General features: G+C 39.7%; 3 protein-coding genes across 5 annotated transcripts; 1 reads left to right on the top strand and 2 right to left on the bottom strand.

Annotated features, from left to right (window-relative positions):
• Positions 1-3,953: 3,953 nt before the first annotated feature.
• On the top strand, positions 3,954-7,785 carry LOC103979192 (AP2-like ethylene-responsive transcription factor BBM). The gene is made up of 8 exons (XM_065135403.1): positions 3,954-4,541; positions 4,632-5,277; positions 5,602-5,834; positions 5,946-6,034; positions 6,125-6,198; positions 6,281-6,331; positions 6,433-6,509; positions 6,637-7,785. Exons 1-8 carry the CDS (start codon positions 4,298-4,300, stop codon positions 7,464-7,466), a joined length of 2,244 nt encoding a protein of 747 aa, XP_064991475.1. The 5' UTR covers positions 3,954-4,297; the 3' UTR covers positions 7,467-7,785.
• A 1,006-nt stretch (positions 7,786-8,791) lies between these two features.
• On the bottom strand, positions 8,792-15,306 carry LOC103979190 (uncharacterized). 2 transcript variants are annotated; one of them, XR_010492916.1, is made up of 3 exons: positions 13,996-15,306; positions 10,616-10,713; positions 8,792-9,045 (listed from the first exon to the last, which is right to left on the bottom strand). XR_010492916.1 is itself a non-coding variant. In XM_009395252.3 (2 exons), the coding sequence occupies exon 1, from the start codon at positions 15,127-15,129 to the stop codon at positions 14,002-14,004; it is 1,128 nt and encodes a 375-aa protein (XP_009393527.2). In that variant the 5' UTR covers positions 15,130-15,303; the 3' UTR covers positions 8,792-9,045; positions 13,996-14,001. The 2 variants fall into 2 exon arrangements, 1 of the variants encoding a protein (XP_009393527.2); XM_009395252.3 differs by lacking the exon at positions 10,616-10,713 and having other exon boundaries at positions 13,996-15,303.
• Positions 15,307-15,631: 325 nt separating this feature from the next.
• On the bottom strand, positions 15,632-27,447 carry LOC135585765 (uncharacterized). 2 transcript variants are annotated; one of them, XM_065135420.1, is made up of 12 exons: positions 27,189-27,447; positions 26,904-27,114; positions 26,561-26,655; positions 25,411-25,468; positions 24,190-24,387; positions 22,486-22,562; positions 21,050-21,132; positions 19,608-19,656; positions 16,980-17,048; positions 16,346-16,432; positions 16,203-16,264; positions 15,632-16,115 (listed from the first exon to the last, which is right to left on the bottom strand). In XM_065135420.1, exons 2-12 carry the CDS (start codon positions 27,058-27,060, stop codon positions 15,833-15,835), a joined length of 1,218 nt encoding a protein of 405 aa, XP_064991492.1. In that variant the 5' UTR covers positions 27,061-27,114; positions 27,189-27,447; the 3' UTR covers positions 15,632-15,832. The 2 variants fall into 2 exon arrangements, with proteins under 2 accessions (XP_064991492.1, XP_064991484.1); XM_065135412.1 differs by having other exon boundaries at positions 19,608-19,659; positions 27,189-27,445.
• Positions 27,448-27,556: the final 109 nt, after the last annotated feature.

Raw genomic sequence — 27,556 nt, forward strand, 5'->3', positions numbered from 1 at the left:
TTTTAACGCCTTTTACATGTTGCCTCTTATACATGTATCTATACGTATACATATGTATTCGTATACATGTGTATACTTCACTTATTTATGCACTTTATTAATATTCCTGTGAATATTAAGGAATATAATGCGTATTAATTCCTTTTATCAAAAGCTTAATTGTTAAACTAAACTAATATTATTTATTTTTTTCAAATGCTAATCAATTATTTATTTTTGTATAAACTAATAGGCCTTTTTTTCAAGTAATTTACAAATTATTTTCTGAAATCAATTAGCTGACTACTAATTATAGGCCCAAAAACTTAGTAGAACTCCAAAGGTCACAAACTATTAGTACTTCTCATAAGAAAATTTTAGTTAATTTTTTAAAGTTAATTCTATATAAATATCTTATTTTTTCAATATATATATATATATATATATACACTAAATGTTTAAAATTCTCTTGATGTTCTTACCATCATAATGAACTTTTAAAGGCTATTATTGCCAATTAGCATTCAACAAACAATTAAATAAGGATAAGCTAATAGAAAATTCCTAATTAGTCATTGAAAGTGTTACTATTTTACTCTCATTCTTCTTTTTGTTTTAATATTTTATTATATCCCTAATTAGCCACAAACTTTATGCTACAAACATTCAGATGTATCACTAAAATGTGATTTATTGATGGGTTAATTACCAAGGAAGTTTTTAATGATGAAACATTATTTGTCATTAAAGTATCCTTCTTAAAACTTCGACAAAAATTTTCATCACTAACTATTTTCACATTTCTCATTATATATTCCTAATGATAAACTTTGAATAACTTTACCATTAATTGGAAAAAGCGATTCAATGGTAAATCACTGTATCACTATCGTTTGTGGTTAAGTATTCTTTGGTGATGTTAATTAATGTAATAATATTCATATTTACACCCAATTAAAATCCGAATCCAATATTATGTGCACCAAAAGCATTCATTCCATGGCGACCAACAAAACAATGAAATGTTGGGTTAATGTCAATTAAGACGTAGGAGAAGCATATGGTGGATTCATGCTACCGCAGCACACGGTGGCTTTGATTGCGTGCACGAATCTACGTGCAGGAGCTCACCTGCGCGCGCAGGTGATGCGGGAGGATCGACATGCTGTGTTTCTTCTTCTCCAAACCTGAATTACCAGCTTGTGGAGAACGACGTGACAAGTCTTCCGAGTCAAAAGGCATGAATCTAAATCTACTCTTTCATCATTGTGCGAGTACTCAACTCCCTCCTCCTACCACAAAGCAGTGCAATATACAAGGATTTCCTTGGGGTTTACAAGATTCGATTTGGAAAATAGGAGGGGTTTATATCCGACAAACCCAAGACAGGCATGCAGTCAATTAATGTATTCACCCTCTCTCTCTCTCTCTCTCTCTCTCTCTCTACCCCCACGAACCCTAATCAGAGAACAGGTCAAAACAAGTACAACAATACGTGAAAGTAAATGTCCATTGTGGGTCATGAACAGTGAAAACAAAGTTCAAGGTTAGACTGTGCATGGATTTGGACATGGCTAGCTAGCTCAAGAAGAGGAAGGTGTATGAAACCCTAGCGAGCTCTATGGCAGAACCGAGTAACGTTCATGGAAATCGCGCTAAGGTTGGTCGTGCTGGGATTGGATCCTTCTCTCCCTCCTCAACCCACCCTTTTCTCTCCTCCTCTCTCTCTCTCTCTCTCTCTCTGCATTGATCTTTGTGCATGGAAAAAGTTCAAGAATTATTCTTTCCGAGAAGGCACGGGCGTCCGCTGATTTCTCCCAGGCCAACCCCTTTGAATAATGAAGACTCCTCCCACTTTCTCCTTGACCACTGTGCTCTCTCTTTGTCTCTCACTCTTCCACCTCTTTGTTTTCACTTTACCCAGTCTTATGGGCCACTTAGTAAAACTCGGTGAACTGTTGTTGTACCAGCCGGAGTAGAAAGATGGCTCAAGTATGAGTATAAAATGTGCAAATGGGCGTGGATTGCTCCATTGTTTATGTGGTAGATTGAAGAGTGAGGGCAATAGATTATGTTTCCTTTTGTTTAACCTTAGGTTTTAACCTTTCCTTGCATTTTACTCTCCCCACGAAGCGTCGTCGTTCTCTCCCAGGCGCCATTGGTTGGCCACTTACCGCAAGAACCGTTCCCACTTTTCCATTGATTATTCACCACACTCTTGTGTTGCCGACCACCCCCCTTCAGCCGCCTCTCTCTCTCTCTCTCTCTCTGCTATGTGTCCAAGAGGGCTGTGATTACGGTGCACTGAATCGAACCCTAGGGGGAAGGCTCCCGGATGAAGAGGCGCACACATTCTTTCTACTTTTTGTCCATCGCATGAGTCCTTGTATCTCACGTTTGGGGACACTCACTGGGACGTGGAACAGATACATGCATGTCTGCATGCATGTGAAGATCCGCTCGACATGTAATAGAACCTGCACAGACCACTCGAACCTCTTAGCTCGGACGTACGTAGCTGTTTAATCATACAATAAAAGGAGACACAGAAGAAAAGGGTACTTGCCGCAAAGCACCGTGGCTGTGCACGTGAGTCCTGCCATGGCAGAAACCCTAGAGGTGTCTCCTTTGTTTGCTTTTGCCATTTTGGAAGGTTATTAGTTACTACCATCTGCATTAAACTATTCTTTGTTTAGGGTTTTTGCGTATATAATATGCATTCAAGAGAGAGAGGATGGAGGCCATGTGTTTTACGACCTTTCTTTCTCGTCTTTGACGGTCAAAGTTTCAGCAAGCTGTGCATCAACCGAGATAGAGTCCACTCCTTTCTCTCTCTCTGTCTCTCCCTCTCTATCTCTCTCCACCATTAAATGATATTGTAGTGACTGTGGATGAAGAACATTAGGTTGGTAGTGTGATAAGGGGAGGAAGCAACATATTAAAGGTAACGAGGAGGATCCTATGTCGGGTAAGCAGTATCATCCGATATGTCTAGGACTTTGGGAAGCATTTGGAGAATGAAATAGGCCCAAGGTCCCGGAAGACAAGGGTTCGTGTCCTCGTATGGGTTGCAGGTAGCACACTCATCTTCTCTACTCTCTCTCTCTCTCTCTCTCTCTCTCTCTCTCTCTCTCTCTCTCTCTTATGTTATTCTTTCTATCTCATTTTTACCTTTCTTGGTATTAGCAGGCTGTTGGTCTACGTAGAGAGAGAACGCACGAGGAAAGTCCCCGGATTTTGATGTATTGATTTGGCAGTAATTATGAGAGAGAGAGAGAGAGAGAGAGAGTTAATGGGTGAGATGAAGGATGGACAAATGAGATCAGTCTTCTTTGGTGACCCCTTATCAGAGATTAGCTTTTTCTATCGTGCTGATAAGTTTTGGAGTAGAAATGCATGCACAATGTATTCAGTAAGCTCGGCAAATCTGAAAAGAAATGACATGGTATTTACTGAGCACAAATCCAGAGTCTTATTAAGGTTACACTAATCAGGTAATAAAGTACCGATCATATCTTTGGTCAGTCTTAGCTACTGTGCTCTCCGATTCCAAGTGTTCTAAGTACATGAAGTGTATAAAACACATCAAGGTTAAACATGTATTATGATCCCCATTCTGTAGCTGTAGATGTAAATCCATGAATTGGCTGAATACTCATGTAAATCCTATGTATTCCAGTTCTGCATCATGTTTCTTTTACTGTTTTGCCAGTTGATGTGGATGAGGCTTATACTATGTTGTTCATGCCTAGATCACAAAACCAGATATGTCAGCCCTCATGATTGCCCTCCATGCTTACCAACATTGGTTTCTTTAGTCTCTCTCTACTTTTTGACCATTTAGTCAGTCTCCAAAACCCCTTCCTAAAGAGGATGTTTCCAGTGCATGTTACATGTCTCTAAACAATATCTAAGCAAATTTTAGATATGTTACCTATTGTTATACAGTGTAAGCATTTGTTAGAGCAAGTTTCCCTGTTTCTAAGCCAAGCATAGTACACTCACAGCAGCATATGAGAGAGAATAATAGATGGAATTGAGAGAGAGAGAGAGAGACATGGACATAAACTCACCTGTTTGATGAGATGTTTGTAATGTTCTCTCCTCTCAGCTTCTTTTGACCTTTCCGCTTCTCTCCCAAACCTCTCTTGCTGCTTTGTTGGTTGTTCTATCCTGATCTCAGGAGTGGCATCGATCCATGGTGTCTAGCTTTTCCTTCTAGTGTGAGAGCTACTGATCCATAGTCTTCTTCCTCAGTTTCCTCGAACACACTTCAGGCGATTCTTCTGCGACCTGAGTCCTTGATTTGGCCTTCTTCATGAATAACTGGTTGGCTTTCTCTCTCTCCCCCCATGAGCTCCCTTCCTCACAGCCTCATCAGAGCCATTCGCCATCTGCTGCTGTCTCCCACTTCATCTCCGGCGACGATGTCTCCACCAACTGCTACGATTTCTCTGCCGACTCCACATCGGAGCCGCCGATGGGAATACCCACCCTGAGACCTGACTTATCCTTCTGCATCTTAGAGGCCTTCGATAGACACCATCACCACCAAACCCAAGGTCGATCTTTCCCCATTACCGTTCGACAAATTTCGACTGCTTACTCTTCTGGTTTCTTGGTCTTATCTCTTTCTTCCCTTTCACTCGCAGATTGGAACATGAAGAGCTTCGGAGGCCCCTCGGAACTATCCGTTCTGGTTGGATCGAGCAGTAACCAGAACACTATGGAGGAAGATGAGCCCAAGCTCGAAGACTTCCTCGGTGGGAATTCGATCTCAGATCATGATCGAAAGGTTCTACCTGCTGCACTTACCAGCGATGAGTACATGTTCTCCACCTCCTCCTTCCAGGCGCAAGACGCTTCCATGGTGTCATCCGATGCTCACGGTGGAGGCCTGATGAGCGACGGCAACGGTGGTTCTTCGAGCAACTCCATCGGGCCGTCCGTGATCAAGACATGGTTGAGGAACCAATCCATCCCACAGCAGCAGGCCAACGACATGGCCGGGGGTGGCGGGTCAAGCTGTAGCAGCAGTGCGATGGTAGCCAACGTTATCGGCACGTTAACGAACTCCCAGGGCTTATCGTTGTCCATGAGCACAGGCTCGCAGTCGAGCTCGGCTCTGCCGCTACTGGTGAGGGGGGTAAGCGGTGGAGGTGAGAGCTCGTCGTCGGACAACAAGCAGAAAGGCACTGCAGGTGGCGCAGATGCACAGACTGGTCCAATGGAAGCAGTTCCTCGGAAGGCCGTGGACACATTTGGGCAGAGAACTTCCATTTACCGGGGCGTGACGAGGTGCGGATCGTCTTCCTCGAATGAAATCTAGGGTTGTTGGTGTGTCATGTTCAACATCTGTATAACCCATTTTATCTCTTATCGAAACTATTTTGGTTCCTACTGCTAATTATAAGAGCTTAATTTCGATTCCTCCCTTATAAGCAGTCATCTTTGCACTGATTGGAGCATATTATATGATTCATTTTAGGGGATAGGATGATCAAGAAAATATCATGCAAATCGAATCAAACATACCACCATTCTTATAGTCATACTTACAATCAAATAATTGTATAGCTGCTATCTATAACATGCCTTTACATTTCATATATCTTTTGCCAGGCATCGATGGACAGGTAGATACGAGGCTCATCTATGGGACAACAGTTGCAGAAGAGAAGGACAGACACGCAAGGGTAGACAAGGTACATCTTCCACTTGCATCTCTCTCATGAATCGACCTACCAAGCATTTGATTTGTATTGATTTTGTGCTTGTCTCTTGTAACTCTCCCTCTTGGGCACAATGCGCGGCCAATGGCTCATTCCCCAACTCCATGCATGCAGTCTATTTGGGTAAGCAGACAATGGAGTTCTTCCATCTCCTTCGTTCTCCTTTCTTGTAGGAAACAAGGTGGGATAGATGGACCCTTTTTTTCCTTTCCCTCATGTTTTGGTGATGTTTAGGTGGCTATGACAAAGAAGACAAGGCAGCTAGGGCTTATGATTTGGCTGCTCTCAAGTACTGGGGTCCTACTACAACCACAAACTTCCCTGTGTGCCTCTCTCTCCCTCTCCTTCTTCGATGCATGTTGGATAGTGTACTGGTTTAACTGAAGCTTCATGTTCAACTTGTGTGTTCTTAGATAAGCAACTACGAGAATGAGCTGGAAGAGATGAAGCACATGACAAGGCAGGAATTCATTGCATCACTCAGAAGGTGTACTCTTTCGTTCCTGTTTGATCCCATATTTCGATTCTTACATGCTTGATATGAATGATATTTTGGACGTTGCATGCAGAAAGAGCAGCGGGTTCTCTAGGGGTGCATCTATTTATCGTGGAGTAACAAGGTATGTTTGAGAGGAACCCTTGTTGGCGTTCATCATCGACGGGACCAGCTTCCTTTTCTTCGTACTACCTGATTCAAGGCTGATACAAGATGATTCTGCAGGCATCATCAGCATGGAAGATGGCAAGCAAGGATAGGAAGAGTCGCAGGGAACAAAGACCTCTATTTGGGAACCTTCAGTATGTTTCTTTAAGAAGACAACTCTAATCATCGCAAGTTTGTCTGTCGAAGTCATGCAGAAAACCCTAACGGTTGACTTCATGTAGTCGTAATGAATCCTATGCTTCGTTGGTACGTACTCCGCAGGCACCCAAGAAGAGGCCGCCGAGGCGTACGATATCGCGGCCATCAAGTTCCGGGGGCTGAACGCAGTCACCAACTTCGACATGAGCCGGTACGACGTGAAGAGTATCCTCGAGAGCAACATGCTGCCCGTCGGCGGCGCCGCCAAGCGGCTCAAGGACGTGGGCGAGCACGCCGAGCCCGGCGCGATTGGGAGGAGGGCAGAAGACAGCCGTCTCGCCCCGCGGTTCGACGGGACGGGTGGCTACGGCGCTTCTCACCACCAAGGCTGGCCGACGACTGTCGCTTTCCATCAGCCGCCGCCCTTGCAGCCGCCGCGGTGGGGTGCTCAGTTTCCCTACGGTCCGACGCGGGGTTGGTGCAAGCAGGAGGTGGCCACCGCTCACGGCCTGCAGGACCTTCACCAGCTCCACTCGGGCACCAACACCCACAACTTCTTCCAGCCGTCGTCGGTGCTTCATCACAGCCTTGTAAGCGTCGACGCCTCGTCGCTGGAACACAGCACGGGATCGAACTCGGTGGTGTACGGCGGAAGCTATCATGGCGGCGAGTACGTGATGCCGATGAGCACGGTGGTGACGGATCAAAGCGGCGCAGCGAACCAAGCAGGCTGTGGTAATCTCATCGACGAAGAAGGGACTGCAGATCCTTATTCTTCGAGCAGGAATGCTTACTATCTCGCTCATCAGTTGTCTTCCGGCAACGCCAAAGCCGGGGAGTACGAGCAGAACAATGCATGGATGCATGCGCCAGCTCTGGCGATGGCATCGAGGTCGAACGGCATGGCTGCTGACCATGGAGCTCCACCGTTCACAGTGTGGAATGATGCTTAGGGTTGGGAAAGAAGAGACTGCATTGCATTAGAAGGAGAGAGGCATTTGCTCCTGATCATGATTGCTTCCATCTGTTTTGGTGAAAGTATTTCTGGTTTTCTCAGCATGAGAATTCTTCTGATGGGGTTTGGTAATGGCAGGTGAGGATTGATGCAACTTAACTTGGCACAGTTCTTACTGGCTGTTAATTTTGGGGTGATTCAGAAGAATCATCTGTTAGAAAAGACTATGTAAAGTTGTTAAAATTAATCCTTTTTTTACTATCTCTATAATAATAATTATAATTATTATTATTATTCGAGAGGGTTAACTTTGTAACTTTGGTGCTAAATGATCTGAGTTTGAGTTAAGAAAACAATCACTAAGCTTTGTAACTTTCTTCATCGTGATAGTAATTCACATGAAAGGTCAATGAATGAGGTTCCACATGGCATGTAATCACTGTGTAGATTGCAGCAAGGAAGTGACAACGATATGAACTGGTAACTTCAAATGGTATTGGGATTCAAAGTTAAGTGGTGGTGGAGAAGGTGATGGGGGTGCAGAGGACTTTGTGTTGGCATGAGTAAGGAGGAGAAGGAGATGGTGAAGGTGGTGATTTGAAGTAGTAGGGAGGTGGTGGTGATTTTTGGTATTAAGGGAGAGAGGTGCAGTAGGCGGTGGTATGGATGACATTATGTGTTAGTGCAAATTAGTCAAGTACATAAAATTATAGATACTGTCTTAACTTATGGTTTAATTTTTTTTGATGTAATAATAATAATAATAATAATAATAATAATAATAATAATCTATTATTGGAAGCATCTTAGATCAAAGATTAAAGCTGGATCTATAATCCTATGAGATTGGATTAGGTAACAAATGATATTAAGACATGAGAAGATAGAAAGGGTTATCGATCACTAGGATAAGTTACGATAGAGAGTCACTTTAAACTAGACCTCATGTGCATTTTGGTAAGGTTAGATTATGAGTCGTGTTAGTGCAAACATCAAGCCGATAACATCCTAATTTAGTCTGGTATCAAAGAGTGAAATAAGATTTGAATCGACATATAAGAATTAAACAAGTATAATAATTTTGGACAAGAAAGAAAAGTTAGGACCCAAACAAGTGGAATCAGTTATCTAGTGGGCCGAATAATGACACGGCCACTTCATGTCTCCTCCCAAATGTGAAACCTCAATGGACAATGCAGGTTTCATTGAGCTGATAAAATTGATGTGGTTCATGAAACAAGTGAAGTTTCAGAGGTTTAAATTTCCAAGTATACGGATAGGTACTGCTCCAGAAACTAATAGTTTTCCTTCTATACACCAGAATGAGATTAAATCTGATCTTGATCCATTTGGATAACTCAAAGGGATACCATTAAGCTACTGAAACAATGGGAAAAATAAATTGGAGATAAACATTCTGTGTAGCTATATCCATAGGTCAAATTCGACATCATGTTTCCGCGTAAAAATTTAGCAACCATGAGAATAAAAGATCATATAACTCGTAGTTCACCATAGTTTGGAAGTGGAAGCCGGCAGTCTATCTGGTGGGCATTTAGCTGACACCCGTCCATTTCCTGCAGAAGAACAGAAATTTTTTCATCATTCACAATTCAATTTTCTTTTATGAAATCTTCTGGGTAAAAATATAAGAAAAATGCCACTTCTACATCCTACAAGGTGCTTTGATCGACTAATTGTGGCCGTTGACAATCTTAACATAAAAAAGAAAATTAAAAATTATTTGCAGAAATAAAAAGAAAACAATTTGCAGCAACTCCACCGTTTTGGTTGTTCTTTTATTTTTTTTCTCCCTGCACAAGCATGTAAGCTGACCTGTTGAAATAAACATCAACAAATACGATATGGAGGCTGCAATAAGTCACCAACAATTTTATCCCAGCAAATAATCTAAGCTATCCTAAATGTAAATCAAGCTATATCCATAACAGCCTACATATTACAATATGAATCTCCTTTTGCTGGATTAAAATATTGTGTCATATTGTTAAGTTTAGATTAATATATATAGATTTCTGTACTTTCTTTTTTTATCACAGCAGAATGCATATAATAGAAAGATGCTGCTGCTATAAAGCACAAACCATAAGGTTACTTATATCCATGGTTGATGATCCTGCTGATAAAAGCATCACCATGTACCTTCTTCTTGCACTAATACACTACTCGTAAGTAAATACTATGATGAAGTGGTTAACAACTAACAGTAAACCTATGAAATTTCAAATCAGAAACTGAGATCCCATTATTCATATAAATTGTCGACTCAAAATTACTTTTCATAACCAGTTATGGCTTACCAATCTCACCTACATGACTTGTGACTGGATGCAGGAATGGCCTCACAATTGGAACCCACATAGGTCCCATCACTGCCATTCACAGGGTTGGTTGGTGAGATGAGACTTGAATAGGAACAAAAGGTATCATTCCCATACTTAACTGACCATGCAACTCTTAAGCTAAATTCTAGTTTCATATTCTTGATCAATATTGTTCTCTTGCAATTTGTTCTTCTTTAAATGATCAACATGTGGGCTTAGTTGCCAGTGCAAGAGAATCTGATGGTAATGAGACACCTTCAGTGCAAGAAAGGAAGGGATATCATCTCAATAGACCCTCATAATTTCTAATAGATGCTAGAAGATGGACAAAGTTTGTTCAGAACATACTTGCAGAAGCATCATACGATTCAAAAGAAAACCTTATTGCTAAGGAAGTCCTTAACCTGGGAGCTCCCACAAGGAGTTTATGCTAAAATTACTATTTATCAAGATATATTACGTATTTATTTTCATTTTAAGATTTTTCTCTGGACAAGAGATAGCACAAAGGAGTACTACCTACAAGACATTTTAAATTGGAATAATCAAATTGCTTTAGTTTTTCACCAATTTCTTCTTCTTTAAATCATTGCAAACAAAAAGGAAAAAAGTTCTGCATGCTTGTAATAAATAGTCAGAAAATTTGTTGATTTCTTTAGCAATGAGCTTTGTACAGAACAAGTTGGACTACCAAGCAAAGTGCAATTATTCCTGCTAATAAGGCTAGGTCAAATAAATTGATAATCATGTTATCGGTCACTAGAATTTGAAGCAACAGAAGCATGATTTGATGATTGCTTACTAGCTTATCTTGATTAGAAGACAATCTTGGTTCTTTATCTTCCTACAGTGAAAATTAAATACAACACCATAATTTTCTTTGTCAGTATAAGATACAGCCTGAAAAGAAAAAAGTCAAGACAGTGGCTGTCATAAGTCATTAAAAAGTCAACAATTGAACTATTACCTTCTTAAAGTCATGCATAACCAAATAAATTAAGAAAGCATTTCACATCATGTCATCAACGCTGAAAATAAGCAGTAGAAATAATATGACAAACAAAAAACCACACATGAATCTGCAACAAATGGCAAACACATTAAGGTGCAAAATCTCTGGTAGTTGCCAGTAATATAGACAGGTAGAGATGACCCTCAAACATGAAGCAACAATATCTGAGAACAAATTAACCAATAGTTGTAGAAAAGAAGATCAATTAGGATGACTGTGGAACATGTAAGGCATTTCGTTGCTTTATCTTCAACTTAATCATATAATATTATTATGGAATGGCATAATATCTAACATACCAAAATGAAATGGAGGAAAATGGACGAAAATGGATCCAAGTGTAATGCTTATATAGCAAGCAAAATACAAATTTATATATATGGCTGAAAGGAAATGTCTAAAAAAATTGCTAATTTCCAATGTTCTATAATTTTAATGATTATGTACATTTAATACTTTGATTCAGCCATGAGTTTATAGCAAGCTAAATAGTTTTCTATCACGAAAAAGAAAAAGTAAAGTGGTCTGCATCTAGTTATTTTGTAGGTTGAGTCTAAGAAATTAAAACAGATACACAGTGGACTAAAACAATCATATTAGGACAGAAATGCTAACATATGGTCGAAATAAAAAAGAACGAAGTAAATAGATGTGTGGCTAAAAGGGAGAAGGCAAAAGTATTATATGAACAGGCTGCAGAAAAATTCAATGATCATAATTTATTGCTTATGAAGGCTATCCAAAGTGAACTAAGGATTCTTATCTTATTTTATACATTTCTTTCTAATCAAGTATATTTTCTTGCTCAAATTTTTTCCTGACTGCAGATTTTTTGCTCATGCTGATGGCTACCAAATTGCACTTGATATGGAGCATAAGCATGTTTCTGCCACTTTATCCAATATGTACATCAAAATATTCATGCAACATATTGTCATGGATAAATAAATCATTCAAGCATGTAAATAAGTGGATGCTGGAAGTAAGGTGGTCATGTAACCAAACTAGAGCTTTAAATGCTTCGGTTAGGAAATGTTACAGATTGGAATTGCAATAATATTCCAACCAGCATTACAAAGGTGTGGCTATGCACAAAGTTTCCTAGAGCTCAGATCTTGAGCCTTTTGACTCGCCTGAGGCTCACATGTCACACAGAAACACTTCTTAGATTCATATCTCATGAGCTTTTATAAAAGGTCTATTCTCCTTAGAGATGTGTCTTCAGTGCCGCACAGCTTTTGTTAAATACATATTTTTTTGTGTGAATCAAGAGATAAAATTAAATTTGTTAACAAATGGGACAAAAGACAAAGTTACTAAGAAAGTGGAAGTTCTAATCATGGTATAGTAGGTAGGTGGTACAGAGTACGTTATTTATATCTGTTAACGATACAATTGCATGGTATGTAGTACACTAATTATGTTAGGTAAAATATTTTGATTTTGCCAAATCAATAAGTTTGCACATAAATGTCAAGAACAATAGCAGCAGAAGGCATGAAAAACATTAAATTGTTCAAAATCTTGAGGGAGAGAAAGAGGCCAACCTAGAAAAAATATTTTATATTTCAATTTCTGTTGGAGAAGGGAAAAGAGATTGGAAGATCAAGTTACAATCAGAAAGATTCTTATCTAAAGCCAAAGATCGAGCCAGTAAGGTTGTGCCCATATAAGCAATCTGATTTAGATAATGTAGGCTAAGTTGTTTTCTCTTGTGATCTTGTTTGTTTGTTAGTTTATATCTTTGTTTTTTTCTTCCTTATATTTACTTTCTACCACCCCATCCTCTATCTCCACTCTACTTCATTATTTTTTCTTATCTATTTTTCATCATCTATTACACCTTATTCCCAGTCTTCCATCTTTTCTTCTTATTCAACTTTTGATGGCCAACAATTTTATTTCTTTAAGTAACTTATCTCAATCTGATAAAAAAATTGTTAGCATTGCTTCCATTATCATTTTCATTGAGCTGGTCTACAATTTGTGTCTGAATATTCATAATTTTTTGGCAATTTAAATAAATCATTTTGTATTTTATACCTTAATAACACAAGAATCCATATGCGGACTCACTATTTTTAGCATCTAAGCTATCATGGTTTGAGTCATGCAAACAATCAACCTGTATGCAATGGTAAGGTTACATTTATAAAGTGATAAACCCACCTCAAAACCCACATTGGAAGGATTCTTGTGCATTGGGCAGTCATTTACCTCCCTATGCATTGTGTGACAGATCGGCAACCTGTATACCTCATCCATTTTTGATAACTTTTACATGCTCACGATTCAACTTAAATTCATATTAGTTGGTGATGAAAGTCATTCTATATATTTGTATTATATATTGCAGCATATTGTTCTCATTGATAGAAAAAAAAAATTCAGATAGCCTATCAGAAACAAAAACAGTAAGCCTCTTGTGCACTAGACAATATTTAGAGTTTCCCAGGTTCTGAAACAAAAATAAAGAATTAAATCAGACAAAAAAAAAAGAACAGCTTAGTGCACAGGGCTCCCACTAGTATGAGGTGTGGAGAGGGTCAATGTATGCACAAGGCTCCCACTAGTATGATGTCTGGAGAGGGTCAGTATACATGCGTTAAATATATTCCTCTGGGTGACATGAATCTAGATGAATTTCTTATACCCTTCATTTAGTATTTTTGTAAGAAGAAAGAAATATAAGATATCATGAACAGATCATAGCAAAGTAGAGAACCTGTGCTGATTTCTCATCTTACACTCTAACCAGCTCAAACCAAACCAAACCAAACTGATTTTCTCTTTCAAACATTCTTCATTCTTGCAAGACCCAAACACAAAGTTAGTAGCATATAAGACCATTCTTTCATGAAGATAAAAATTTACGATGCAACACTGTTCGAAGAAGGTCCGCACAATTTCACAAATAATTATCAAAATTCACACAAGTTGATGATAATGCAACATTATTTAGACTAGAAGAAGGATCACAAAATTTCACAAATAATAATCAATATAGCTACTCATGCAACAAGTCTCTGCAAGTGAGACGTTACTTAATATTAAAGAAGGATCAAGAAATTTCACAGATAACAGTAATCATATTTATCCTTGCAATAAATCTATCACAATCAGTGCGTCAGAAAATATAATGAAAACAAAGTAACAAGATGCTAACTTACATGAATCTAAGTATAGCGCCCACCAGAATGATCACCATTCTTCCCACCATCGCCCACTAAGCTCTCTGGTGACTCCTCTTGCTTCTGCTGCTGCTGCTGCATCACATGGTGCTGAATTCCCCCAATCCCACCATCACCACCACCGGCGGTCCCTCCTCCAAGGAACTGGCAAATGACCCTGACCAGGATGGCGATCATTTGCATCTGATCCTGGAAAGCATCGGCTTGCATCTGCATCACCTGCTTCTCGTGCTCCATCTGCATCACCAGCATCCTCTCCCTCCACTCCATCTCCTCTTCTTCCCTCCTCTCCTCCCTACTCATCCTCCTTCGCCACTGCTCCCTCCTCTCCTCCTCCTCATCCATCTGTCTTTGGTGCTCCAAGGCCCTCTTCCGCCGCTCCCTTTCGCGATCTTCTTCCTCCCTCGATGCCTCCCTTTCGCGTCTTCGCTCCTCCCTCCTCATCGCGATCTCGCCAAGCCTCACCATGTCGGCTCCCAAAAATCCCATCTTTTTCCCACGGCGGCGGCGAGGAAGGAGACGCCGCAACCCTAGCGCTTCCTCCCCTTCTTCTTCTCGATGCACGAGTTCTGCATCGATCCTTTCCTCATCGTCCGCCACTTCTTGATCGGAGGCAGAGAGATCGGTGGCCAATTGCGCCTCGTCCTCCTCCTCAACGTCATCATTTTCATATTCGTAATCTTCTTCGTTGAGGCTATCATCATCCTCACGATCACCGTCGGAAGCGGGGGTTTTGGAGGAGGGGCGGAGGTGGGGCTCCAGATGATCGCCGAAGACCTGCGTGTAGAGGAGGAAGTTTGGCCAGAGGTGGAGGGCGTGGTCGGGGTGGAGGTGGGCGGGGAGGGGGAGGAGCTTGCGCTTGACGTGGAGGAACTGGTGTCGCATGTTGTGGATCTTGACGGAGACGTCCCGCCAGGACCAGCGGAAGGGGAAGGCCACGGGGTCGCGGAGGTGGTGGGCGGCATTCACCCGGTCCGCGATCGGCTGGAACTTCTTCTCCCGCGTGCGGAGCCTGGCCAGGAGGAGGGCGCCTCCCGACGGCGGCGACAGCAGGGCCGCGTACTCCCGGATCAGCGTCGCCTCCTCCTCCTCCCTCCACTTCTTCCGCTTCATCGTCGGTAAGAGTGGGCTGACCGAGCAGCTGCCTCGAAGAGCGCCGACTGCATCACCGATGGAGGTCTTTCGGGGGCATCAAAACCTTAAATTGGGATATACTTCCTCTTACTAATCCATGGTTTCAATCAATGTGATAGATCATAACTGCGTAACCCATCAAAGGGAATCACCATACTTATCTTTGGCATCAACAGTGTCAAAGAACATCAATCAACCTTCAATTGACATGAGTCACAGCTAAGAATCAGACTCGATCTAGCGATTAATTAATTGAATTAATTTCTGCATATCCAACTCAGGATATTAATACTTTGTTCTTTACATAAAAACTCTAAATAATAAACAAAAAAAAGATAAATATTTTTTTTCACACAGTCACTGCAACCAGCAAGCAGATTTATAGTGGATACAAAAAAAAAAAAAAACAAATTTGACACATTAATATTAAATCAAAGATAACAATTTATGTATCACATGAAACAAATTGAGATAAAAAAAATTAAAGAAAAAATTATCTTTTTTTGCACTAATTAGAAATATGTTCTGATGCTGGATCAGTTCTAACCATATAAGCACGCAAGAAAAGCTCTATCATACTTCAGTTCAGTACTACATCGACAACAAGACCACAATTGAATACAGCAGGCATTGGAGTTCCATGGAAACTACTTATGCTGGAGCGATCGTGGTTACTGCTGCTTCAATCTGTCCCCATGGACGAAAGAACAGCAAGGAACAAAGGAACCACCATCACAGAAACACTTTGATCTAACCACAGTGGCTTGTTGTTGTGATGAAACCTTACTTTGGGCAAACTTGTAATGGAAGGCTGTTGCTTGACATCCTCAGATCTCTGGCCCTCAACGGCCACAATGGAACCTTGAGTCAAATTGTCAAGAACTACAGACTCTTCATCCTTTTCCTTCTGCCGCTCATCGCTGGCCTCCGCGACTTGGGCACCTTCCTCATCCTTCTTCCTCTGTCTGTACAAACAGATGCAAAAAAAAAAAAGTTCAATCCTCTAGAAGAGAGTTTGATGCATAAAGAAGAGGATCCTGCACGATAAATACACTGAATAAATCACGAGCCCAACTGCAACAGCCGCAAAAGCTATGAAGTACATCCAGTCAACCTGGAGGGACATGAAATTGCTTTGTCATATAAACCTTGAACTTTTCACTCAAGTAATCGTAGGAATTCCAACAATATTAACCTTCTGGTGATAGGCAAAAATGCGGATTAGAACAGCCCACATGTCTGAGGTCAGCAGCGAAAGGTTGAGCAACGTTGCTCCACATATCTGCAATGAAAGAATTACCAAGTGGAAAATATGACTTGAAGCAACAAATGAGGTTGATTTCTCCCTTCACCAGTTCTACTTAATTCTATGGCTAACTATTTCAACCGGCAGATTGCTGAGCAGGTACATAACTATCTGGAAGTAATTTCTGATTTGGCAGCAAATTCTGCCCACTCACTTTTGTGGCAAAGTTAAACTAAGAGATTGCTCCTGGTACATAGGATTAAAGTGGTGATCAATTTTGCTGGAGAAGGATGTCAATTTGGTATTAACAATATGTTGGAACAATTCTTCAACTTTAGTTTCCATGTTTGCAATTCATCAGACATGTCCATCTAATCAATTCTTTGACTTGAAAATGAGCTAGCAAATATCAACTTCAGCTAAAACCAAGATCCAGAAATCGAAACAGTCCATTCTCATCCTATGATGGCATATGTTTGATCAATGTACTTATTTTTTATCTTGTAAAAGGATCTTAATAATCTTTATCACAAGATATAGGTGATGATGCATTGTGTGACTGATACACATGCTCTGATCCTACCTTAAGAATGACGGGAACAGTTGAGTAAAACAAGAACATCGCCATTGCAAATCCAAGAAATGGTAGCACCTGAAATCACATGTTCAGAATAAAGTTATTTGACATACACAACTAGAAAATAATATCTCTAGTTCTCTACCATATTTTGAAGAAATGATAACTATGACACACTTCATAATTTCAGTTTCAAACTAGTTGCAAATTCAAAAATATGACCAAGCCATCATGAGGTTATCAAAATATCACCAAACTATAAAAAGTTCAAAGTCATCGATGCCGCGATGTTCCTTCCAAATAAAAAAAATAAACCAAGACAAATAAGACATTAATATCATGTATTCATCAAGACATATAAAAGGAAAACAGAGGTGAAATAACCTAAAGAACACAATAACTGGTATGGATCTCACAGGTATGAGAGTCTATAACGGTGATCCCTGTGCAAACAGTCTCAAACTAGAACAATATAAATCACTATGAGCTTGTAAGATTCTTTCAATCAGGCAATGGACAGGTTATTCAATTATCCTTGCAAGTGTTTCTCTTTTCCCAACCTGCTGGCTCCCATAAGTGTTTCTATAACTTCTCAACCTGCAGGCTCTGCTTTCCTCCTCAAAACTGCAGATGGTGAACACCTTTGGTTAGGGGGCAACTGCTGCAAAGCATCGAGTCCTTTAATGGCAGAAACTATCGCTCTTTTGGAGGGACTCAGTGGAGGTTGTCAATATTGCAACGGGAATTACTCCTGTTCCCTCGTCCCTACAGAACTTATTCATACTTTCTCTTTTTGACTCTCTCCATGTCATCTGCGTTATCCGCATTCTCAGGTCAAGCAATTTTGTTAGTCATTCTTCGGCACATTATGGTAGATCATAGATCCCTCGTTTTATGTTTTCTGCTGCTGGTCGATCAATTCTTCAGTTTGTAACACAGGCTTAAATCAATAGATCTCTTTTTTACAGAAAAAAAGTGTTTCTTTTTCCCCAAATGGCACCAACATTGACCTTTGTCATCTTTAACATGACGTGGATTAGACTGAAAGTTCACAAACTCCAGGTACTCAGACAGGTTCACACTAAACAAGCACAGCAACTTTTTACATAATTGGGCGACATATAAAAAATAATGCTTTATTTTTCAACATCTACTTGCATCTTTGTTTCAACTTCTAGTAATGTCTTTAAAAAACCAAGGATATAGCAGCATCGTTGGAAGTTGGCACATGCATATTTTACTTCAATCAAGTACTTTTTCATATCCAACTTTTGGCTTAACTAATGGGCAATGCTTGGAACTTGTGCTAGTAAAGAACATAAATGAGAACTAGGCTTCACAATTAACAACCAAAGTTGGACTTTTATGTCAGAGATCCAATAAATGAGGTTCTATATTGGTGATCCACAAATCCTAAATGTTCTTAGTGAGCTTTTTTCACAACAAGTATATAGCATTTAAGCAAAACTTCAGGTATCTCTTAGCCATCCATGAACTTGAACCAAAACGAAGATACATAAGTGCAACATAAATTGTTTAAATTCGTTAGAATTTGACTAAGTTGTATTTAAAGATGGTTAGATCAAAATCAAAATTGGATCTTCAAGTAAACTTTTAATGATGCATTTGGGAGTTCTATTCATTTTAGGACAGTTGTTATATATGTATAGGACTCCAGAAATTGTCTTTTGGCCACAGGTAGATTGGAGATTACATGTTACTTTGATTAATTTGGACCAGAATACTGGATTTCAAGCATAGGGGGTCTATGATTAGATCATTACACTTAATCCCAAAAGTTTGAAAGGTGATATTTACTCTGAGCAAGCATATAAACTGCAGGATGATCTACCTAAGCAGAGGTTCCTGTGCCTTGTCTTGTTGCATGTGTTGGACAAAATTCAAGTGTTCCAGTTGGAGGGTAAAGAAGCTACATAGGGGACTTTGGTGGACGATAGAGATTACAGGGATATGAAGATGAAATCAAGTAAGAGGCAGCTAATATTCTTAAAATTTTTAAAATCATGTCAAATGATTTCAATTTCAGATGTATAGCATCTCAGCCATGATCTTTGAAAAGTATTCCACAGTTTTCTAGATGCATTAGGTTATACAAACTACAAAGGGATGCTGCACATCTATATTCAGGATCTTGCAAGTACTAATATTGATCATGCAAGTTCGTTCACCACCAAGGCATAGCAACTTTGTAATATCAATGTGGTCACAGAATTAGATGAAATGACCAATAAAAATTGTTCAAAATGAAATCTTTCTCAGTTAATGCATGTTATGCCAAAAAAGCTGCTAGCTTTCATATCTTCAGTTGTGTCTTAATTTGATAAAATCTTCCTTCCAGACCAGGATATGCATGATTACATAAATTACCACAAAAGTACTTAAAGAGAATAAATTGTGCATGTGCATATGCAAATATTCTTACAAAAAAAAAAATTGTACAAAAAAACTCATATGTACAACTGTAGCTAAGGTTCAAACATCTAATATCTGTTCATCAAGAATAAGAAATACAAACAAAATTGTACATAAATGCATGTGCATGTGCACGCACACGTGCGCGCGCGCGCACACACACACACACACACACACACACACAGAGAGAGAGAGACTTACTGCACCAGCTGTCCATTTAATATCTTTAAGTTCACTGCGCTCAAGTATGCTTCTAGGAGTAATTTAAGAAAATCAGAAAATTAAATGTGAACCTCAGAAAACCAAAGTCGAAATCTTTCTATGTTAGCACTTTGCATCATAAAATTTCTGACATGGTAAAACTAAGATGCAAAAGCTGTCTTCTATGAATCTGACTACCACAGTTTCAGCTTACTGGGTTTTGCAAATGATCAGATTAGCCAATCTAAACATTAACAAAAACATGAGTTTTTTGGCCCGAACACCACAGTATATAGTATATAGTAAGGTTTTTAATTTTGTACCCTACTAACGTTTCGAGCTTTGCTCGATACGGTTTGGTACGGGCGTACCGAGCAGTATGTCAGGACATACCACTCGATATGTATATATATTAATATATATATATATATATATATAATATTAAAAAAAGGAGGTGTATGCTGCCTCGACGACATCGCCTCCTTTTCTTCTCTTCATCGCGTCAGACGAGGAGAACACAGTCTTCTCCTCGTCTGTGGCGTTCGGCGAAGACGTCAAAGGTCGCAGACGTCTCCGGCCTTCGATGTGACACGACGAGGAGAAGAACGTGGCCTTCTCATCCGCAGCATTCGGTGAAAACGTCGAGGCCACAGACGTCTCCGGCCTTCAGCACGACGCGATGCAACGAGGAGAAGAATGCGGTCTTCTCCTCATCTGCGGTGTTCGGTGAAGACGTCGAAGGACGCAAATGTCTCCAACCTTCGGCGCGACGCAACGAGGAGAAGAACGCAGTCTTCTCATTTGCGGCATTCAGCGAAGACATCGAAATCGAAGGTCGCAGACGCCTTCGGCCTTTGGCGAAGAATGTGGCAAAGGCCGCAAGCATCTTCGGCCTTTGGCGAAGGATGCGGCGAAGAAGAAGTCAAGTCGTTGCCTCTCCGTTACCTCCTGGATCGAGATCGTTGAGGGAGGGTGGCGCCGGATCGGAAAGCGTTGAGGTTCTCCCAATTCTCCCTCTTCTTCTCCCTCTTCTTTGAGCGTCTTCTCCCTCGACACTTCTTCTTCCCTCGCCGCAGCCAGACTGATACCGCCCGGTAGCGGACGGTCCGTGTACCAGTCTGCGGGTGGATTGGTATGTACCGCCCATACCGAGTGGTATTATTCGAAATTAAAAACGTAGGTATATACAAATAGAAGGATATTACCTAGTGACACATTTTCTGTCTCTTGCTATATGAAGGATAAAAGTAGAACCAGAAATGCTTGTAGTCATAATCGATTTTAAGAAACTTAGCTAATATTTCGCAAGTCTAAACACTTGCAGCACTTAATATTGAGATTCTGATTGAATTTTCAAATAGATGTGAACAGATAAATAGAGGCTTGCTAGTGCAATTAGCATTCTAGAATATATCATGCAGGCACAAAGAGACCAAGGATACATTTGAATAGCACTAATAACTGCTCCAAATGCTCCAAGCATCGCCATCAACTCAACTCTATCGGCCTTCTTGATGATAAATTCCTGAAAAATGTTAAAAACAAGATGAAAATGCTTAGTTCAGAATAAATTGTTCTGTTTAACCTCAAAGGAAGCAAGTACAACAACACAGGAGTAATACTAATTCTACATCCCAATCTGATAAAAAATTCAAAAATTTAATATTTATCATGGAAAGAACTGGATTTTCCTGCTAACTTAATGAATCTCTATCTTCAAAAGATATGATAAGCTACAATTCTAACCCCAGAAAACCATGTACAAAGTTGATCACCTTGCTACTTTTTATAATTGCAGTTCTTGCAGACTACTAGAAAGATCCTGCATACAACCTATTCCCATCAATTTGCAGTTGCCTACAGTATGTTATAAAAATCAAGGCTCTATCAAACGACAACTTTTTCAATTACCATCAACCTAATGTCAACCAGCGAGATCGAGAGACTTTCATGAAAACCAAATAACTATTTCACAAATAAAAATGATCTACCTTATTCCAACTTATGCGATCTACTAAGTCCCACTAGAGCTAGATGCCTCTAGAAGAAAGGCTAAGCGACAAACTTTATCTCTAAATAAATGTTAATCTTGTAGACATGGAGAATAAACACCCCTCATAGTAGATATTAGGTGCACAAATAAGATAAGTAATTTCATTTCCACTCAAGAGGGAATAATAAATTTCCTCAAGTTACTAAAAGAATAGTTCAGAAATGATGCAGCAATCATTTCTGAACAGAAAAAAGGTTGGAGGTAGCAATTCATGCTGATAGTCCTGAGTTTGCTAGTATATCATGACTATATTTGTAGAACAGCAAAAAGGTGGCTTCCAATATTAAACAAGGTCATAACAAGAGAGTGTTCACCTTGAAAATAAGTGTAGGAAAACAAGCAAGGTACTTGAAGCCTATCTCTCTTAACTATTGCATGACACCAAAAGAGGAAAAGTCCAATCCTGTTTTTGATATACAATAAAAGAAACCAAGAACCATCGATTTGCCTTTTCTCTCCCTACTTTTTCTTAACCTATACAATGTTTTCCAATCTCACTCCACTTTTTTTTTTCTCATTGTAGTTATATAATAAATGATCAAAGAACATGAACCATTCAATGAATGAACCATGAACCAATGATTAAAAATAAATGAGATCAAGTAATTAGCAGCAATTACAAATACAGTAGTTCACTCTTCACCAAGCCATGTTCATTGCCAACACAGTAAGGGGAAAAAAGGGATCATCACTAACAAGTAATATTCTCTATAAATGAAGTTATATATAAAAGTATTCAAAGTAATGGATGATAAGCTAGGAAGCTTTGATAAACCTAGAAAAGAAAAGCTTTCTTAACAATGAAGGGAAACATAAAATGCATACCTCACCAACATTACTAACTGCATATAATGTAGATCCAACAATGACAAAGATATCACCTTTGACAGGGTTCGGTCCTCCTGCGAACCATAGAATAGGGATAAAAAATGAGAGCAAAAACATAAATTTATTCATGACAGAATAAAAGTTTTGAGCTCACGGTATGAGTTAGAGAAAATTTAAGATAAGTTCCAGATATTTTTTTTGTACCAACAAAAGGCTCTTATAAGAAAGGTGTCAAATGTCGCAAGATGTAAGCATGTTGTGTCATTCTTTAATTTGTTAAAATTAAGACGTGGGCTATTGCATTATATTCAATAATATCACGTGTACATTAACAAGCTAGATTAAAAATAAATTTATATTTTAAAATAAATTGTAATGACGAAATGAGCTTGAAAAAAGAAAGAACATGCACCTAACTGAAACTACCAATTCCCCACTTGAAAAAAAAATAAAAAACTGGTGACACTGATTACCAAAACTAGTATCAGACAGACATTTAAACCAAAGTCACCTATACAACCACAAACTTCGCTTAATCATTTTATCCTCAATGTAGATTCTATACTATGCCAAGTACTTTCTCGTTTTTGTTTTTATTTCATAAGCGATGTTCTCCACATTACAATTTTCGTTACCTAACTGAAACTACCAATTCCCCACTTGAAAAAAAAATTAAAAAACTGGTGACACTGATTACCAAAACTGGTATCAGACAGACATTTAAACCAAAGTCACCTATACAACCACAAACTTCGCTTAATCATTTTATCCTCAATGTAGATTCTATACTATGCCAAGTACTTTCTCGTTTTTATTTTTATTTCATAAGCGATGTTCTCCACATTACCATTTTTGTTACCTAACTGAAACTACCAATTCCCCACTTGAAAAAAAAAATAAAAAACTGGTGACACTGATTACCAAAACTAGTATCAGACAGACATTTAAACCAAAGTCACCTATACAACCACAAACTTCGCTTAATCATTTTATCCTCAATGTAGATTCTATACTATGCCAAGTACTTTCTCGTTTTTGTTTTTATTTCATAAGCGATGTTCTCCACATTACCATTTTCGTTACAATGCTATAGGATATTTTTTGTTGCTTTCATCAATTATCGAATCTATGCCTAAATAGTAAAGGTTGTGCATGTCTGATACAGAGGCAACAAACTAACTGAGACCAGATTAGTCTATTGGTCTATGTTAGTCTGTTGCCTTTGTATCAGACATGTACAACATTCACTATTTAGGCATTGATTCAATAATTAATGGTAGCAACAAAGAAGATACTATAACATTGTAACAAAAATGATAATGTGAAGAACATTGCTTATGAATAAAAACAAAAATGAAAAAGTATTTGAAGATAAAATGGTTCAGCTATGTTTGAGGTTGTAAAGGTGACTTTGGTTTAAATGTTGGTCGGATACCAGTTTCGGTAATCAGCACCAGTCTTTTTTTTAAAGGGGGAGAATTTAGTAATATCTTTTACATCCAACTAATACTTCAGAACAGCAAAATTCTAAGCTAAAACACAAGTCATGACTTCCAATCATAATTGGATTTCACACATTCAGACACTAAATTTGACTCCAACAAGAAGATAGGCAACTCCTTGTACCATCCAAGACAATAGCGACACTATCACAACTAGAATAGAATTGCAGAAAGCAGTTAGCAGTTAGCATCAAGTTACCTTCTGCACGGTCACTCGCATGAACATCTGAGAACACAACCATTACAAGTCCAGCAACACAAATAGCAACACCAGCAAACTTCCTAAATCCATATTTTGTCTTCAAGAACACCCATGTGAAAAGTATAACACATGGAATTGACCAACAATCCAGAAGCATGACACTTGTCAAAGATGTGTACTGGTAGGCCTTGACAACTATTCACAAAACAAAAAAGTTTAGGTATATTCACAATTAAATAATCAATTAAATGAATAAATTAAAATTTATCTCAAACATTAAACAGCTACAACACTTGTTAGTTGATACAATAAATAAGCACCATAACAAAAACCAAACTGTCTCTCATTTTAATGCAAGTCAACAACATGAAAAATATTCCACAATGCCAGGTTAGGTTGGGCAAATTTCAAAATTGCATAAATCTACCCTGTCAGGACCCAACTCATTTACAATTGTGTTACCAAACTCAACTGTACCAATACAGTCAAGTTTTTGTTCAGATTCAAGTCTCCCTGAGTAAAATCCACTATATTGGATTACAGAAAAAAGTGCAATATAGATAAAAGCAGAGTGAGGATTGTATGGAAACAGAGTTTTGGAGACAGTATAATGATGGTAGCATGGTGCTGATGGTTGAGAGGTGAGGAGAGCTTACCTGACAAGAAAAGACAATGGGAAGAGTTCAGATCTTGCTGACGTCAATATTGAGGTCATTGAAGCTAGAGCAGCTAGAGAACCAATGAGCATTCATCTGGTATTCTTCTCCATGATTTTAGTTTATAAGCTATAAAAATTAGATCAAACTGCACCAATAATTAGATCAATACAAGCGCCAAACATGTTGCCCTGGCAGGTTCAGGTTTTCAGGTGGTATACCTGAACCTATCCCCGTTATCTTTGGAGTGAATTTTAATGACCCTTACTCACCCAAATCTATCTATTTCAGACAGTATGGGGCTGCTTGCGTGTTCTAGCCAAGTACTACCATTGATAATTGTGATCATGAGTTGTTACCAGAACTCATGGTCATCAGCAGTGTTAACTCGATCAATCCTGATTGACAGTCCCCATAAGATATAGATGTAAGAAATTGTTAACCCCATAAAAGAAATAACAAACTCAAGCATGCTGGTTAAGGACCAACATTTATCATAGAAAGCTACATCATCCACTCAGCAGATAATTGTTTTTGTGTATTAATAACAAAAGCTACTCACCAATAACATTGGCTTCCACATCAACAACAGCAAGCACCAGATAGTAGTACCAACTTAACTGCACAAAAGATCAAACAAGGTAAGAATTATTATCTTTTTGTTAAAGCAGAAGCTAATGTCAAACTTGTCAATGTAACAAAATTATGGTAAGAGCCAAAGAAAACATAACAAGCTAGTATAAAATTCAAAGGGAACAATTTCTTTCTAGAGGGAAGGATTGTTTGTTTAAAATTACAGTATAAAGTCATGTTCATTGCTCTCGGCTGGTTGGATAAAATACGCCTAGCATTCACTCCAAAGGAAATATGCAAGTCAAAGGAGAATAATTCTTAGCATGTGTGCAGTCAAGATCATAAAATCCAAAAACCACTTGTTAGCCAAGACTAGTTAAGATAGTTGTCACCTATCACATAGATATGCACATTCCCAATCCTTTGCTCGACTCTAGTAGACACACAAAACGATCCTGATTATGAGTAACAGATGATCAAGGAACTAAGCTAATGGTTGCCATTTCAAGAACTAATTCTTGTAATGCTCAAACCTATGAACCACCGACACGCCAATTCGATGGGTGTATCTGTTCTGACACGACCAAACACATGTCCGACCTATGTCTGTTTTTATTAATTAATTTATTTTATTTTGGACACTGCATATCCGTGTCACACGTGCACCCTTCCTCACTGCTCAGCGGCTCGCGTGTGGTGCTGAGTTGCATGGACGACGACCTGCTCCTCCTCAGCATCACTGACAACCACCGTCGCAACTTCACTCCCCTCCTCAACTTCCCTTCGTTCATCGACTCCATTCGCTTCGGCATGTGACTCAGCGACAACTACGTATCTGTGCCTTTGGCGTTCCTCCACGGCTTCCACCCACGACAACACGAAGGGCACCCCCGTCGCCAGGTCGTAGCACAGGATGAGCATCGGATTCAAGGCGTCCCGCAGACACGTGTCACCCTATCCGTACCATGTCGTATCCGTGCTTCTTAGGCTCAAGCATGCAGAAACATGAAAAAAATAAAGGATCAAAGCAAACACCCACCTGTACAATCGAGAGAAGACTAAAAAACAAGTATTCCGGACACTACAGAACAATCAACTAAAAGGGAAGATGAAGCGAAGGCAGGGAGTGATCACAGCACCTGGAGCGGCCGTTTTCGGCGGATAACAAATGCGCCGTAGAATGTCGCGAGGAGTAGGTAATTCAAGAAGGACTGTGACGTCGGAGCATTCACGCCTGCATCCCACCACGACGAACCATTTCAAGAAACCACGAGTCAGAAAAAAAAAACTCCTTTGTTATGTTTTAACGAAATCAACAACATCGAAACGGGGAAAAGAGTAGATGATGTTAAACGACAACGACCCATTTCAAGAAACCACATCGATCGAAATCCCACCTTTATTGTATTTTTACGAGGAAGAAAAACCCTAAGGAAAGATGATAGCATCGAAAGAAGAGGGAGGAGAGAGAAAGGAAGGGACCTCTTCTAGCGAGCTCGGAGGAGGAGAAACCGGTGGAGGTGATGAGAAGGGACACGATCTGGCCCAGCACCAACCCCATCAGAGCCCGCTTCGTCCATACCTTCTCCCACTTCTCGCAAACCGAGCGGCGCAGCGACTCGGAACCAACGATCGGCATGGGCAGAGAGAAGCAGAGCCCCCTGCCTCAGCGCCCTCCCCACACTTCCTCTACCTAAAAACAAAAAAAAAAAGGATTTTTATCACACAGGACACTGTTATATACACAGATCTAGCTCGGCGGCGAACCGGAAGCAGGGAAAACGACCCCAGAACAACATCGAAAGCGATGATTGCATGAGTAACGTTGACGTTCCGCGAAAAGCGACGGATGATGTGAACCGTTGGGAGCCGAAAACCGCAGAAAGGAAACCATTAACAAATCGCAAAATCGAAGGATGATGGTGATGTGATGATGAGAAAGATCCCAAAAATTGGAGGCTCTGAGGTTTCGTGTGAGGATGAGAGGCGAAAGGCGGCTGCTTTAGAGTGCGGAGGGCATCATCATGCTGGAGTTCTTTTTCCGTGTAAGGATGGGAAAAAGGGAGTGCGAGCGAAAAGAACGGAGGGGGTTTGTCACCGTTGAGTAGATTCTGATGGAAATGGCATATCCTATT

Source organism: Musa acuminata, chromosome BXJ1-3, assembly GCF_036884655.1.
Source record: "Musa acuminata AAA Group cultivar baxijiao chromosome BXJ1-3, Cavendish_Baxijiao_AAA, whole genome shotgun sequence".
In the NCBI taxonomy this organism is placed as follows: domain Eukaryota; kingdom Viridiplantae; phylum Streptophyta; class Magnoliopsida; order Zingiberales; family Musaceae; genus Musa; species Musa acuminata.